Source organism: Octodon degus, unplaced genomic scaffold (assembly GCF_000260255.1).
Source record: "Octodon degus isolate 3935 unplaced genomic scaffold, OctDeg1.0 scaffold00203, whole genome shotgun sequence".
NCBI classification, from domain to species: Eukaryota; Metazoa; Chordata; class Mammalia; order Rodentia; family Octodontidae; genus Octodon; species Octodon degus.
Window position 1 is genome coordinate 2,236 of NW_004524779.1, and position 16,702 is coordinate 18,937.

The 16,702-nt window shown below is 40.6% G+C and overlaps 1 protein-coding gene across 1 annotated transcript in view; it reads right to left on the reverse strand.

The window, feature by feature from the left end:
- The window catches only part of LOC101578869 (protein phosphatase inhibitor 2), a 16,663-nt gene extending 1,594 nt beyond the window's left edge, over positions 1-15,069 (reverse strand). Inside the window, exons 1-4 of the mRNA XM_004644539.2 lie at positions 14,649-15,069; positions 8,292-8,399; positions 4,823-4,900; positions 4,225-4,319 (exon numbers count right to left, since the gene is read on the reverse strand). Coding sequence (XP_004644596.1) covers positions 4,225-4,319; positions 4,823-4,900; positions 8,292-8,399; positions 14,649-14,770 — 403 coding nt within the window. The 5' untranslated portion in view covers positions 14,771-15,069. The remainder of the gene's footprint in view (positions 1-4,224; positions 4,320-4,822; positions 4,901-8,291; positions 8,400-14,648) is intronic.
- Positions 15,070-16,702: the final 1,633 nt, after the last annotated feature.

The following is a 16,702-nucleotide window of genomic DNA, read 5'->3' on the forward strand; positions in this document are numbered from 1 at the left end:
TTTTAAAGTTCATGTCAGGGCCAGGGAGATGGCTCAGTAGAATAAGCACTTGCCTGGCAAGCACAAGGGCCGGAGTTCAATCCCCGGTTCTGCCAAAAAATAAAAAATAAAATAAAAGTTCATGTCTACTTATCAGTCACTTTCCAGGCTCTACCTGCATTGGAAAAAGTGGATTTTGAAGGCTCATATCCATATCATCACTCTACAACTTGTTTCAAGTTACCGAAATCTTGCCAGGCATCTTCTCTACTTACATTTTTGTGATGTGCTTTGTTCTTTGAAAGCACCACATCACACAGAGAAGAAAGAAGAGATCAATAAAAAGACCCAATCTCCATGACTAAATACTTAATGACATCTTTCACCTATACAGATGTGAAGCAAAACTAAGACATCAAAAATAATGATTTTATTCACCTCCATTGCCATAGTTCATTTACTTAAAAAGTAACTTTTCTTCTCATCACAAAGTAAAGATTTTCAATTTCCTTACTCAGAAGTATGGCCTGGGGAATAGTAGTGCAGCGGGGCACTTGCCCGGAATGCATGAAGCCCTGGGTTTTGAGCCACTGCACTGCACTGCACTGCACCACACCACACACCAAAACAAAAGCAGAAGTTACCACTAACATCATTTATAATTATAGGGTTTTTCCTAAAAATATATTTTATAAAAGAGCATCATATAATAGTATGGGTTGTTTTTTCACTTATTTTTAGATTGATCATATATCCCAGTTTGTGAAGGGTAGTCTCAGATTATACCCACTGTAATACAGAACTACAGAAAATAATTCACACAATACTTAAACAAATAGTAATTATTTTTCTATGCACATATCAGATTTATGTTTGAATAGTGACAAGATACTGAGTTATGATGTAATTCACTATTGTCAAAGATTTCTCATTTCACTTATCTTTTCAATGACACACACACACACACACACACACAGAGTTTTGAACATTTGTTCTATATTTTCTCAATATAAACCAGTAATCAAGCACAACTTGGGTAACTCAGTCTGCCTCAAAATTTAAAACAACTTGGACTGAGCATGTAGCAAAGGCCCTGAATTAAATTCCAAGTGCTGTCTCACCCAATTATATAGATACCTAGTTCCAAGTCTAAAAATACATTGAATTTTGAGTATATATAACTATATTCTAATTTTGAAATACTCAAAATTTATTATATCATTTAAGGGTGCAAAGTATTCATTTCATAGAAAGCTGCTAATGTAAGTGGTTTCCATCTTTCCTGAGATTCTTGTATGCCAGAGGAACATAATGCAAGAATAAAAGAACATTTAGGTTTTAGGCCTATCTCAAAAATAGCCAACAACCTATATTAACTCTACAAGTAAATAACCCTTTTTATAGCTATTTTTACTTTTTTGTGGGAAGTATCTTGATTATTTAGCCAAGTACCATATCTAGAATCCAAACTTTGAGTTTGGTGGATCCCATAGGCAATCAAATGTTATAAATGGGACCGGGGAGATGGCTCAGTGGAATAAGCGCTTGCCTGGCAAGAGCAAGGGCCTGAGTTCAATCCCTGGTTGGGGGGGGTGCTATAAATTACAAGACAATATTTAAATTTTTATTAATAGATGTTCATACAATTCAATTTTTTCCTATGAACATCTACTGTCAATAAATAATCTTTTACCAGACACATAATTAAAGAGAAAAACACATAAAAAATTTAGGAGTTATTTGTGGGAACTGAATTACTGAAGTTCTAATTAGTCAAATGGTACCCCCTGCAGGATAACTCATAGAACTACAACTTGAGGAAAAGTGACACTAATAAATCGTTTACTTGCCTTGAATAAGGATTTTTTTTCTTTTTTTTTTTTTTTGTTCCTCCAGTGCCTTCAGGGCACTTTTGGCCAGCGGGAGAGTTGTGAGGTTCGAACTCCAGCAACCTGAGGCTGACAGCTTTGTGGAAGCAGCCACTTAAAGGACTGAGCTAGGGCCAGGCCCCTATAATGGAATAAGGATTTTTTTTTTTTTTGTGCTCGCATGCCTTCAGGGCACGTTGGCCAGCGGGAGCGTTGTGAGGTTCGAACTCCATCCACCTGAGGCTGACAGCTTTGTGGAAGCAGCCACTTAAAGGACTGAGCTAGGCCCAGGCTCCCGATTGCCTTGAGTATCTGGGAATCGAACCACTGCTCCCAGAGACTGACTGCTTTGTTTAAGCAGGCACTTAAACAACTGAGCTAATGGGCAGGCCCCCATTGTAACTTTTTTTTTTTTTTTTGGCAGAACCAGGGATTGAACTCAGGCCCTTGCTCTTACCAGGGAAGCACTTAGTCTACTGAGCCATCTCCCCAGCCTCCCATTAAACTATTTTTAAGGGATTCTTGGGGTATATTCTGTGAAGAAGTCACTGAGAATAGAAGAGAAATAATACAATCTGAAAATGTATTACTTGTACAGTTTCTCTTGTACATACTTTAGGCTCAGACCAAAGTTCTGTCAAATAGGCTATATTCTAAAGATAGAAAAGAATAGCTAGTTATACCTTATTAGCAGCACATGACAAGGATAACAGCAACCTGGCAGATATCTGGAGTCTTAGTTCTAAAGTAAATTTTATAGTACAGGTAGTCCCCACACTGCAAAGCTTGAAATATTTTTGAGAGTAACCTGAGTCATTCTCAAAGATTTGAGTTTTCACCTGCTGTTTCAGGTGCTGGGTATTAAACATAGGGCCTTGTGCATATTAGGGAGGCTTTTCCTTTTAAAATAGAATGGAAAATAAACTACACATAATCATCTCTTGGTATCTGAGGCGTACTGGTTCCATATATGCCCCTATTCCTGGTGGACATTAAATCTACAGATGCTTGCACTTAACTTTTGCATACACTTTAGATCATCTCTACTTATAGTTAACACAATGTAAGTGTACATAAATAGTTGTTATACCATATTGTTTAGGGAGTAACGACAAGAAAAAGTATGTAAATGTTTAGTACAGATACATATTTTCCAAATATGTTCAATCCATGGTTGGTTGAATCTGTAGATGTGAAACCTACAACTAGGAAGGGCCAAACATATATAATTTTAATTAATTAATTAATTAATTAATTAAAAAGGGTCTTACTTTATAGTCTGAGCTGGCTTTGAACTCATGACCCTCTTGCCTTGGCCTCCCAAGAGCTAGGATTACAGGCATATGCTGGTCCTTGTACAATCATACATTCTCATGTTCAAAAAGTATAAAAACCAACAAGGTAAAAACATCTCGTCTCCTTACCTCTACAGATGACCACTGCTCCTTGTAAAGACAGAAACTATGTAGGTAGCAATGCCTTAACTTTGGATGCACTAGGTGGGTCTCTTTTATCCCACTGAGGAAAGGTCAACTTCTATTTTCTTTTCTATGATGATATTGCTCTTCTTGATCCCTGCAGCCTATAAAGATCTTCACTCTACATCTGACCAACTAGGTTCATTTGCTAAACTGTACCCCTCTGTTATAACAGAAAAGGCACTAGTGAGAAAATTAGCACTAAGATATCCACTTTAAGACCATCCAACTACTATTAATTTAATATTAGTTAAGTATCTGTATAATGGGAGGTATTAAGTAGTAGTAAGAGAGGAGTACTTATAATTACTTGAAAGATGGCAATATTTCCCCTAAGTTCTTTTTTTTTTTTTTTTTCTTTTCTGTATTTTAGGGAAGGGTCTACAGGGTGTTCAGGTGCTCACTACTAGATTGTTCTCATAGTGATTCTCCTGTTTACAGGCTCCCAAGTGGTGGGATTACAGGTACGTGCCACCATGCCCAGTCTCAACTGCTGTCTCAGCACACCCCAGGACAGGGCCTGCACGGTAGAGGCCGGGGACAGAATCCCCGGCCCCTGCACCTGCTTGCAGGCACTTTAATCTGCTGAGCTATTTGGCCAGCCCTCTACATTCTTAAAACCAGGGGAACTTATCATATAACAAATGTTCAAGCAGAATTTGTATTATAAAAATACCACTTTTAGGGTCAGGGATACAGCTCAGTGGCAAACACAAGGCCCTGAGTTCAATTCCTGGTACCAAAACCAAACATAAACAAACAAACACCACTCTTTGCTTTCCTACCCTTTAAGTCTCCAAAACGAAGTAACTTCTTTTTCCAGCCTACCAAATAATTGATTTCAGCAAAAATACCTAGCATCATGCTGGGAGTGGAGAGGAAGAGAGGATATAAATTACCTCGCTCTTCTGGCGAGAGATCATTATCCTCTTCTCCACTGCTTTCTTGCTCCCGAATCCGATACTTTGGCTCTGAGCCTTCAGCAGCAGCTAATCTGTGCAACAATAATTAGAGAAATCAACACTGTGATATTTATATTATTTAAGTGTCTTAGTCAAATTCTGAGCATCATGATATATCTAAACATCATTAAGAGAAATAGAATAGGAATGTGTGTCAAAATCAATATGCAAAAAACAGCAGTGCCACTGCTAACAGCAAACAAGACTTTGTTTTATGAATTAAGTTATTTTTGTCTTTCTCACTTCTATCTTTAAAAACACCGCTGGCAGGATACAAAACAAAACAAAATCATGGGAACAAGACAAATGTCAGTATCCCAGAATCAGGTATGCTAATCTTCCTGCCACCTGTGGAAGTCCTGTTAGTCAACATAACTAGCAGTTGATACAAAAAACCCACATAGGACTGGGGGTGTCACTCAGTGGTAAAGCATAGGTTTACATTTGGAAGCTTTGAGTTTAATGCCCAGCATCCACAAACAAACAGAAACTGCACAAGTACAATCTGTACAAGTGAAAACACTACAGTACTTACTTCTTAGCTAAGACATCTGGAGTTAGAGCTTCGGCAAGTTCCGTATCACTGCCTGCATCCTCATCATCACCTATCATACTAGGATAGATAAGCACACTGCGATTAATACATGAAATAGAATTTTCCACTAGAAAACCTCAACAGAAAAACGTAATTCTACAACCCAATTAAAAGATCAATACAGCTCTTAGTCTCTGACGTTATTTTAGATAGTTTCTATTTAGTGAAAACATTTAAAAGCAGCTTAGAGGCAGAATGCTTGCCCAGCATGTGCAAGGACCTGGTTCAATCCCCAACACTTAAAAGATAAAAGTACAGAACCAATTAAGACTCCAAATCATTACTAAAGCTGCAACCATAAATATAGATACTAAAACCACCAATCTGAAAAAAATAATATGAAGTTGCAATTATTTCAACCAGTGAGGTAAAACAAATAATGCTAAAGAAACTTTTTTTTTTAAAATGTATTTTGTGCAGGGTTTTACTACGTAACATGGACTCATAGTGATTCTGTTTTCAAGCTTCCCAGCGCTGGGATTACAGGCGTGTATCACCGTGCCGTCTTGGTGGCTGGCTCATCGTGCTTGGGGGGCGGAGCCCACAAGGCATGTGGTACTATGGATCAAACCACAGTCCCTGCACCTGCCTAAGCAGGCGCTTAGTCTGCTGAGCTATCTTGCTGGCCCTAACCATTTGATTTTGAAATATGTGTACACTGCTGTTAAGATAGTGACAAATGATCTATGCAGATACAAGATTAGGTAAAATAAAATTAGATCACAAAGACCTAACTGAGGAAGTTTAAAAGTTGTTTTGGCTTTTCTACTATATCATCTATTGAAAATTCTGCTCAAATATTACCACAAAAATGGGCATCATTAATTTTCAATGCAGATCAAATAGAACTCGACTATATATTATATAAACTTCTGGCTAACACTCCCAGGTTAATTGAGGAAGACAAGGTAAAGAAGTAAAATAGTCAAGTTGATGTTTTTTTCTTATTTATTTATTTTTATGTATTTAGTATAGAGTCTATAGGGTCTCACTACACAGATCAGACTCATAATGATCTTCCTGTTTTTACCTCCTAAGCACTGGGATTATAGGTACGTGCCACCACACCCAGTCTCTGATGTTTCTTTTTTTCAAGGGAAGGTGAAATAAACTCATTTACACTACTGGATTGAATTAAGATTCTTAGTGCAACATGATCTTCCTATGAAAAGCATCCTCTATTTAACAAAACAAATCAAAACTTCATGAAAAGAATGGTAAAACTGTGTCCTGAGCTGATAAAAGCTGAGAACACATAAATGCACACCCAAGCCTCACACATGTACCAAATGTTCTTTTTAGCAACTCTCAGGAGGACATAAGGCAAAACAAAACAAAAAAGCAGTACTGAGTATCTACTATTCAGATTTACTACATTTTAAATATAAATAAGCAAAAAAAGCCACAAATTTTTAAAAACAATCATGCAAGGTTTTAATTATCTTAAGTCATCTCACCCAAACTCACACAGGTATATGAGGGATGGCTACCATGTATGAGAATGGAGAAAGCTCTGACTTTAGATTCTGACTCAATCAAGATTTAGAAAATGTATTGGGGCCGGGGAGATGGCTCAGTGGAATAAGCGCTTCCCTGGCAAGCGCAAGGGCCTGAGTTCGATCCTTGGTTCCGCAAAAAAAAAAAAAAAAGATTTAGAAAATGTCTTTTAAAGCATGTATCTGTAATTAGGAAAATAATAAGGATATTAACTTTTTTGGTACATGTTTCTTGCCTTCAATTTCATTAGTATTGAGTTTCATTTTCTGTACCAGTTTCTTTAGTTATTTCTTTCTCTCCCCCCCAATGCCTTCAGGGCACGTTTGGCTGGCTTGAGTGGTGGGGATGAGCCACAGCAACCTGAGCCTGACTGCTTTGTTGAAGCAGCCACTTAAAGAACTGAGCTAAGGGGCAGGCCCCCCTCTTTAGTTATTTCTAATGTTGGCACAGTTATTAACATCTTTATTTTTGCCGTTTTGTTAGTATCAAGTTATTTCAAAATATCTTCCAAAGTTTTAATTTCTTAACTCTTATTGTGATGGTAACTTATGGATTTACGATGTCTTATTTCAATGACAAAATATTTCAGTTTGGAAATTTTTATTTCCTAATAAAAATCAAGGCATAATCTGTTTTTTCTCATTTGTTTTTTAAAGGCATAATCTTAACTAGATTATTCACAGTGGTACCTTGGTTCACAAACTTAAATTTGTTCCATAATTTTTTTTAATAATTTTATTTATTTATTTATCTATTTATTTATTTATTTATTTATGTGTGTGTGTGTGTGTGTGTGTGTGGCCAGCTCAGCCCACCAGGGGGAGGGGGCGGGGCTGGCTGGCATGTGGTTCCGGGGGATTGAACCGTGGTCCCTGTGCTTTAGCTAAGCTTGTTCTAAGTAGGTGCTTTAGACCACTGAGCCATCTCACCAGCCCCCGTTCCATAATTTTGGAAAAGATGGCCATGTTTGTATTTGTGTGGGAAAGACGGCTATGGTCATGTGAGGTAGTTTGCAAACAAAAACAAAATTTGCCAGATGATCTTGTTTATGAACCAAATTATTCTCTAACAAAAGCATCTGTGACCTGAGCTATCATGGTATGTGGAATATTTCATATTCTTTTCTTGTTGTTGTTGTTTTGTGAAATAGGGTCTCACTATGCAGATCAGGCTAGACTTGAACGCCCAGCCACCCTCCTGCCTCAGTCTCCCAAGTGCTGGGAGCACAGGCATGTACAACATCCAACCTCCATATTCTGATAATGTTTATTGGTACATGATTTTTGTCTTTCTATCAGGCACTACCACTTAGTATCATTTCACAATTCATTTAAAAAATGTTTGACTCAAAATTGCCAAAAATCACAATGTACGTATAAGCTCAAAAATATCAAGAAATAGTTATGACCACCATTACCATCCATGCAGTTATCCTTTTCTGCAAAGAAACACCATGATTTCTACTTGGCAAGCAAGCACGCAAGCAAACTCACATCTCATCTTCCCTTCAAGGCAAAACTCACTAACCTGTGTGTGTCATTAGCAGCTCAAGTGCAACACATAAATGTTTAGTAGCATGATTATAATATGCAAAATAGTTTCTATAATTTTAAAATTATACATTACTCGTTAATAAAAAGTTATGCAGTTGGAGTGAGATATAGTAGCACACTCCTGTAATCCCAGCAGTCCACAGGCTGAGGCAGAAGGACTGTGAGTTTGAGGCTGGCTTGGTAACATACTTGAGGCCTTGTCTCCAAATGGGGGAGGAGAAGCAATCAGGTTATTACTTAGTGCTCCAATAAAAATAATGTAAAATCAATACCATTCAAATCAGTTGTAATCCAGAAGCTTACTGTCACTGCAAAAGGGAAACAAGTTGCAAAAGGAAAAGAGGTCTATGTAACATTACCTATGGTAAGGAGTGCTTGGTTCATCTATTTTCATCAAACCATAGTCTTTGTCAGCTGGATGATAGGTTGCCAGGATGTTCATTTCATCCCACTTCTGGGATTTTTTACTAAAGTTAAAAAGAAAAGAACATTTAGTACCCATCTACTTAAAAGTACTCAGAATCTAGATCATGGTATAATTTTCATCTCTTACCTACAGAAATTTAATAGCAACTAAAATCAAAACCTGTATCATTGGAGCCAGGGAGATGGCTCAGTAAAATAAGTGCTGGCAAGTGCAAAGGCCTGAGTTCAATCCCTGTTTCCGCAAAAACAAAAACAAAAACAAATGTATCACTGCCTAAACTCTGAGTAGGTAATCATTTTTTATTTACTGTATACCAGTAAATGTTTGATATAAAATGTAACAGGAATATTTCCTTGGGTTAATTCCATTTTTTTTTTCCCCTTTGAGGCAGGACCTCATTATGTAGTACAGGCTGGCCTTGAACTCGCTTAAGTAGCTCAGGCTGGCCTGAATCTCACATCCAATCCTCCTGCCTCAGCCTCCCAAGTGCTGAGATTATAGGCATGTACCACCATGCCTGGCTGATGGCATAATTTCTTCAGGGTTATCTTTAAGAACCAGAAAACAAAGGATGGAACCTTAAAAATAAGCACAAATAAAACTACTAAATTTAGATACTATTAAGAATGCAATAAAATAACTTTTAAAGATTGAGAAAAAATGGTATATTCAGATTTACTTAAGGAAGAGAGGAATGTTCAGGAATATTTTTTGACAGTCATTCAATAAACTATGCAACTGCCAAGGTGCTCAACAATTAAATGCCTTACTTACAACTTTTATCTCTTCATTAAAAAAGCCCTCATAGACCTCTCTACCAGCCAATAGTAGTTTGTTACACATCCACTTACAGTTTGTGACCTTATTTGCTTGAAAAATTAAACCTCTTTAAATATAAAATTGAAACACTGTTTCAAATCATCCTTTCTGCATCTGGTCCAAACCATGCATACTTTCAATTTCCCAAGTCCTGAAATGCTCTTGAAGAATGACATACCTAAATTTTAATCATTTTCCTTTCCCCATGGTTTCAAGTTCGCTGGGTTACCTTAAAAATTATATACCTTCTCTCAGCAGGTCTCCCAGCAGGTGAGTCTGACTTTATATTTTCTTACTTTCTGCTCTCAAGCATTTGAATAGGTCCATTTCTCTCTCTCTCTCTCTCTCTCTCTCTCTCTCTCTCTCTCTCTCTCACACACACACACACACACACACGTATACTGCCATTTCAACCACCTTAAAGCAGTAACCTTGTGGCATTATATGCATCACACTGTTATGCAATCATCACCCTCCTTCTCTTTCTGGAACTTTTCATCTTCACCAGCTGTATCGCTATACTCCTCATCTCCCCCATCCAACATCATTTTATTTTCTGCCTCTATGAATCTATTCTAGAAACTTCACACAAGTGAAATCATGTAGTATTTGTCCTTTTATAGATGGCTTATTTCACTTGACACAATGTCTTAATGCTTTGTTCATGTGCTCCCCCTTAAGATAGGAACTTTCTACATAGTTCAGGCTAGTCTTATAACACAGGCTGGCCTGGAACTTGTGGCGATCCTCCTGCCTCAGCCTCCAGAATGCTGGGACTATAGGGTATAGCTGAGCGCCATCCTCCCTGGCTGCTTTTTGTATTCTTGGTGATAACCATTCTGACTGACACGATATGGAATCTCAATGTAGTTTTTTTATTTGCATTTCCCATGGATCATTACTTTTAAACACAGAAACTGTAATGCAAATGTTTTTGTATTCATTCAGCATGGAACTCTCATGGATATCTATAGGAATCACCTGGATTTTTAATGAATCAAATTAAAATACCACTAATACCCCCTCCCCCAAAGTCACTTGCTTGAATTAGACTGGATAAACAGAAGATGCTTTAACAACACTGATTTCTACAGATGGCCAGGCCTCTATATCAGTAGGTAGGTCCTATGGCAGGGGAAAAAAAAAATCTAATTAGGAGACAGGCTTTAAGTTTCAGTTATCCTCCCTAGTCCTGTGACTGCAAATGAGCCCAGTGAACAGCCTACCTTGGGCTGTATTTACTCAACGTGGCCATTATAATAAAAGGGGCTTAATAACACTCCTTACAACTTAGAGTTGTTGAGAGAATCAACACAAATGACATATATATGAAACCAAATTAGAAAAGGACCCCGTTGAGCTTTTATGATTTTAAAACGTAAAGGCATGGGTTAAGAATCAAACAAGATCGCAGTGAGCACAGTAGAGAATGGCATCAGACAGGGCACACTGGAGACGAGCTGCAGTGGCTTTTGTCCAGAACGCCTTCATAAGCTTTGCCCTGAGAGACCCCCGGTGAAAAAGAGATACACTCGTAAAGATTAAGAGAAATCAGCACCCGCCAGCACCAGTCCTTGCTTCAGTGATAATGGAAATTAAACCTGAGTTACTTAGTACACATACACAGGCCAAAGACTGAATTAAAAAGGAAGACGAAATCAAGGGAAACAACTCTGACACAGATCAAGCGAGGCTCCTAACAACATAAAGTAAGCGAAGACAGAAGAGGGCTTCAGTTCATGAAACTGAAGGCAGCACAGATCTGAAGAGCAGCAGCAGTTTTACGGGGTGCTGTGCAGGCGGGGTCTAGCTGGTCAGGATCTCACAGCTGGCTGTGTAGCTCCAGAGGAATCCTGTGGCTTGCTTGGGCAGTGGGTTCCCAGGCGTGAGAACTGGGTCTGCTGGAGCCATCTTGGTATGTGAGGGTCTGCTAGGACCGTAGGGACCACAGGCTTAGGGCAGGAGGAATTCTAGAGGGAGCTGAATATGCCTGTGATCCTGAAAATTACTTTAGTTATTCATGAATAACTTGAAGGAGGATGAAGTAGGATAGGTAAATTTAGGGCTGGTAAGCCTTGTTTTACCAGCTTTGAGACAGACACTTCTTTTTAACTAAAATGTCTATATACAGAGTGGAGAAGTAACAGCAAGTATTATAAAATAAAGGTCAAGTTTTGGTCTACTTTTGGTTATCTACTGAGCATCTACAGGCCCAAATGAAGAGTCAGTCTTCTTTGAGGCATTAAAGGCAGAGCCCAGGACCTTAGTACTAAGCTACATCCATAGCCTTTATTCTCAAACTGGGTATCACTGAGTTATACAGACTGGGCTGGAATTTATGATCCTCCTACCTCAGCCTCCCTGTTTGCTGGGATTATGGGTGTGTGCCACTAGGCTAAAAGCCTGCTTTAAATCTTTGTCTACTATAGAAAAAATACAAATCATGCTTTCAATAAGTAATGGTTTAGTGGCCCTGGATTTTGTCCTTTATTCTACGGTGGTCTCTATGATAAAGAAATTTCCAGTTAATAGGACAATGAAAAAAAAAAATGTATGTTTTAAAAGAAGTTCATTTTGCGGGCCACAGAGATGGCTCAGTAGAATAAGCACTTGCCTGGCAAGCTCAAGGGCCTGAGTTCAATCCCTGGTTCCACCAAAAAAAAAAAAAAAAAAAAAAAAAAAAAGTTCATTTTGTGAAGGAAACAATCCAATTAAAAAATAAAGGGAGCTCTATAACACTAAATGTTTCATCCTGGTAAATGTTTTCTACTAATGACACTGTAAAAGACTAGCATATAACCACTTGCATAAAGTTCAACGGTAGGCAAAACTAGAATGTAGATAGGTACATACTTAAGTAATTAGCATGGAAGTCAGGTTAGCAGTTTCTATTCTGGGGAGGCTGCAGACTATATTTGAAGATGGAGATATTACTGATGTGGGAGAAAGTTTTTTCCTTGATCAGAACAGCTACATAGGTGCTTTGCAATACATTCCTAAGCTTTAAATTTACATTCAACACACGTTAATTACCTTCTTGTGTGCTTCCTAATCTAAAACAAGTTATTCCAGCCAGGCGTGGTGGCACCCACCTGTAATCCCAGCACCAATGTGGACAGGAGGATCACTATGAGTTCAAGGCCAGCCTGGGCTACGTAGTAAGTCGAAGGCCAGTCTGAACTGAATAGTGAGACCTTGTCTCAAAAAAACAAACAACAAAATCAAAAAACCCCCATGTTATTCTTAAATAATAATAACAATTTTGAATTAAAGTGACTATTATTCTTGTTTAGGATAGAAAAAGAATGAATGTGGTCCTTTAGAGCTTAAAGTGCATCTCTACTGTGAGAGAAAGGACATCAACTCTATAATACAGTTTTGTAAAATAATGACACAAGAAAAAACTACAGGACACAAAGAGAAACTATGTTTTCTTTTTGTTTTTCCTCCCTCCCTCTTTCTCTTTCTTTCCTTTATTTGTGGGTATCACTACATAGCCCAGACTGGTCTAACCCTCTTGCCTCAACCTTTTCTAAAAGCTAGGAATAAAATTTAAAGCGACATGGTGACACACGCCTGTAATCTCAGTCCTCTGGGAGACTGAACAGGAGAATCACCAAGTTCAAGCCCTGCCTGGGCAATTTACTCAAACCCTGTCTCAAAATTAAAAATTAAAAAAAAGGGGTGGGGATGTAGTTCAGTGTGGAAGCACTGTGTTCAATCTACAGTACCACAAAAACAAAACCCCACAAACCTATCACCTAATATCTTAAGCCAAACAGTGTATTCTTTCCACGCTGTGATACACATAAAATACATATGCTATCAATATATAAAAAAATATATAGGACAGTCAGATGTATAAGTACATATATTAATATATAAATATGTATTGTTTTGTAATCTGTGTTTTCTAGTTTTTGCCTTCTTAATGAGTGATAATATTCAATAATGTACTACCTGTGTTAGATACTTAGGCTGATTCCAAGTCCAAGATTTTTCTACTTAATTTAAGGTAGAAATGGACATATTTGCACATATCTAGTCAGGGAGGACTTTTGGGTATAATTTGCTAAGACAGGTGTTTCGGGGGTAATATTTATGAAGGGCTTTACAGTTTATCTTCTGCTGCTATATAGCTTTTCATTTTTTCTGCCATGGGTGTGACAGGTTTTGTTTTCTGCCCAGGCTGGTTTTGAGCTCTTGTACTCCAGTAGTCCTTTTGTCTCAGCCTCCTGAGTAGCTGGGGCTACAGATTAGGTAGGGACTGCTGTGCCCAGCTTTCCATATAACTTTAAAAAAAATTTGTTTTTGGTGGTACTAGAGATTGAACTCAGGAGTTCACATATGCTGGGCAAATGCTCTTATCACTGAGCTACATCCCCAGCTCTTTTAAAATTTTATTTTGAGATAGGGTCTCCATTAGGTTTCCCAGGTGCCTTGAATGTCCAATCTCTCTCTCTCTCTCTCTCTCTCTCTCTCTCTCTCTCTCTCTCTCTCTCGGCTCAAACTCTCAGGGATCCTCCTACCTTACCCTCTTGAGCGCTGGGATTACAGGCATGTGTGCCACCACGCCCAACTGAATACAGCTTTTTAGAAAACTATTCATAATGTCTCCAGTAATTATCAAAACACTAATATTCTAAGATTTTAGTGTCAGGACTACAAATCTCATTATTCTCTAACCTAGTAATGTCTGTTTTGCCTAAACATCAATCTCAATCGTTTTCCAAAAAAGGCGAGTACACTGTGCCATTATACAAAGGTACCATAATATTAGACCAACTGGGGCTGGGGCTGTAGCTTAGCGGTACAGTGCCTGCCTGGCAAACACAAGGTCCTGAGTTCGATTTCGGGAACCAAAAACAAAAACAGAACAAAAACTCCCACCAAGTCTCACCAATGGACCTGAGTTGTTTCCTATTATTTACTATGACACACACTGTTTCGAGTCAACATCTTGAAGCTGCTCCTCTCTAAACCATTCTGAGCTTAGGTATGTCCCAACAGAACCCAAAATGAGAAAGCACTCAATCTTGCTACAGAGGCAAAAAACATACAGTAATAAATAACTTTCCATTAAATGTAGATCAAGGAGTCAGAAAATTTTGATTTCTCTTAGGGCAGGGATGTCGAGCAGGGCAGTGAGTGTAGCACGATGCTTAATTGGAAAATGGTTTCTTTTTGAGATGCATTAGCGCGATTCTAAATCTTAAGAGGTTCCCAAGGCGAATAAATAGTTTTCTTACACAATAACAGTAAGCCATCCTCCGAGGTGAGTATAAGAAGAACAAAAACCTTAGCAGTTGAAGCTCTGAAACTTCAACATGCCTCAAGGTACACAACTGAAGTTTTAAAGATCGTCATTGCTTAAACACAGACGCGCAGAGACTTAAGATCGCCGCTCGGAGCGGGCCGGGGTCGCCGGCACCGGAAACGGGGCGTCCCCACCGGCCCTTCCGGCTCTCACCTCAGCTCCTCGTCGACGCTCCGGCGGGGCTCTTCGGCCGAGGCCACCACCGAGGTGGTCGCAGCAGTTTTGTTCTTCAGGATCCCCTTGATGGGCCGGTGCGACGCCGTCGAGGCCGCCATTGCCGAGGGTGCCGGCTGCTGGCTCAGGGTCGCTGCTGGCGAAGGGTCCAGGAAGAGAAAGGTCGGGCGCTCGCAGCGACCTGACAGTTTAGCCGCAGAGCCAGCTCCGGGCTAAAGTAGCCGAACTAGCTGTAGTGGGAACAACTCCCGGCGTCACTGTCACGACACAATGGCCGTGACGCCACACTGGACGCCGCGCGGCGAGCCGCCCCGCGCCGCCGGCACCCGACCCGCGCCCGGGAGAGACGCCGGCCTAGCACCTCAGCCAGCGAGCAACGCCGAAGCCGGAGCCAAGCGGGCCCGCCCTCTCGCGATATCTAGGGCGGGGCGGGGCGAGAACAGAGCCTGCCCCTGGCCCCGCCCCGCCCCGCCCCGCCGCCGAGCCCGCGGGGCTCTCCACCCGCTTCTGCGGTGCAGCCTTGTCTACCTCTGGAGGCCCTATTGTTGTTTCTGTTTTACAGCTCAATAAACTGAGACCCAGAGGTAATTCCACTCCTGAGATGTTAGCTGATTTCCAAAGAAATGCTGTCTCCACTTCCCATTCAACCCTCATTAAAAAAGCTTAACTCCCTATTAAGAGATCATAGAGATGGGGCGGGAGTTGCCCTTAAGGACTGATGATGAAGTTGTGGAATAGTGAGTTGCAGTAAGTCCTATGGCCTGCTGGTAGCAGAGGAAGAAGACAAGGAGGATGCTGGTGACATGGAGCTCTGGAGTGAGGCAGGTATGAGCCAAGGCACAGCTGGGCTGCAGAACTGAGAGGAGCGACTTGCAACAGAGGCTGTCTCAGAACTCTTGGAGAACCCTTGTCCTCTCTGCATCTTTATTGTATTTATTTGAAACAGGATTTTGCTGTGTACTTCAGGTTGGCCTTGAACTTACAGTGTAGCGCTAGCCTCAAACTTGTGGCCGTCTTCCTGCTTCAGCCTCCCAAATGCTAGGATTACTTGAAGCCCACTGGACCAGAGCAATACATGTCTGCTGTCTAAAGTCACCCAGTTGTTCGTTTTGGCCACTACTCAACTCTGTCCTCTTCCCTTTTCCACTCCCCAATTTTCATCATTTTCTGCTACCGCTTCCTGGCCAGGCCTCTTCATCAACGCCAGAGCAAACTGCCTCCTCGAGAGCCCCTCAGAGACTCAGACTGGAAAGGACCTTGCCAAGCAGTCCTGGGGTAGCTCTCCAGCCTGGCACACCCTTCTCCCCCCCAGCTCCGCCTCTGCCTCCCAGCTCTGTTTATCCCGGATACCTGAGACTCAGGAAGTACTTCCTTGGATGAACCTGAGCTTGATTGCAGGCAACCTCTGTCCTCTGGGGTGGGGGTGGAGGGCAGCGTTCTGCTTTACCTTAAGCAGCAAGCTCTTCCAGCCTTTCTTCTCAACCCCAGGTTTCAGCTCCCTTAGTGCCTTGAGAAAAAATGCTCAGTTTCATGTTTTTAGGACTGCTCCTCTGGAACAATTTCAGGGGTCCTGAAAATTATTCTACTTTGATTTTCTGGCTCCCAGCCCCTAGCTGAATTCCTGCCAGAGCAGGGCCTCAGGAAGGGAAGGAATGCTGATGGAGATAATAGATGGGAAGTGGCCAGGAAGGAGAAGGAGGCCACGCTGGGGAATGTGTTCCCCATGGGAACGGAGGACAAGGCCTCCACAGCTACCTCGGGTTTGACCCTACCTTTGTTCCCAGACAAAAGTTTCCCCCAAAGCCTCCCTCCTTGCCAGGCAAGGACTATGCAGTGGATCTGGTATCAGCCTGGGCTTCAGCCCAGGGGCAAGATGGGGTTCTCAGCGCAGGGAAGCAGGATGTGTCCCTCCCACCCAGTACCTGTGTCATCACTTCTGCTAAGGCACCATGAGCAGGTGACACTGCTCAGCAGTGGCAGTGCTTTCAAGGCTCAGAACTTCCTTTTTTCAGTCATTGGGCCATTTGTTTGGT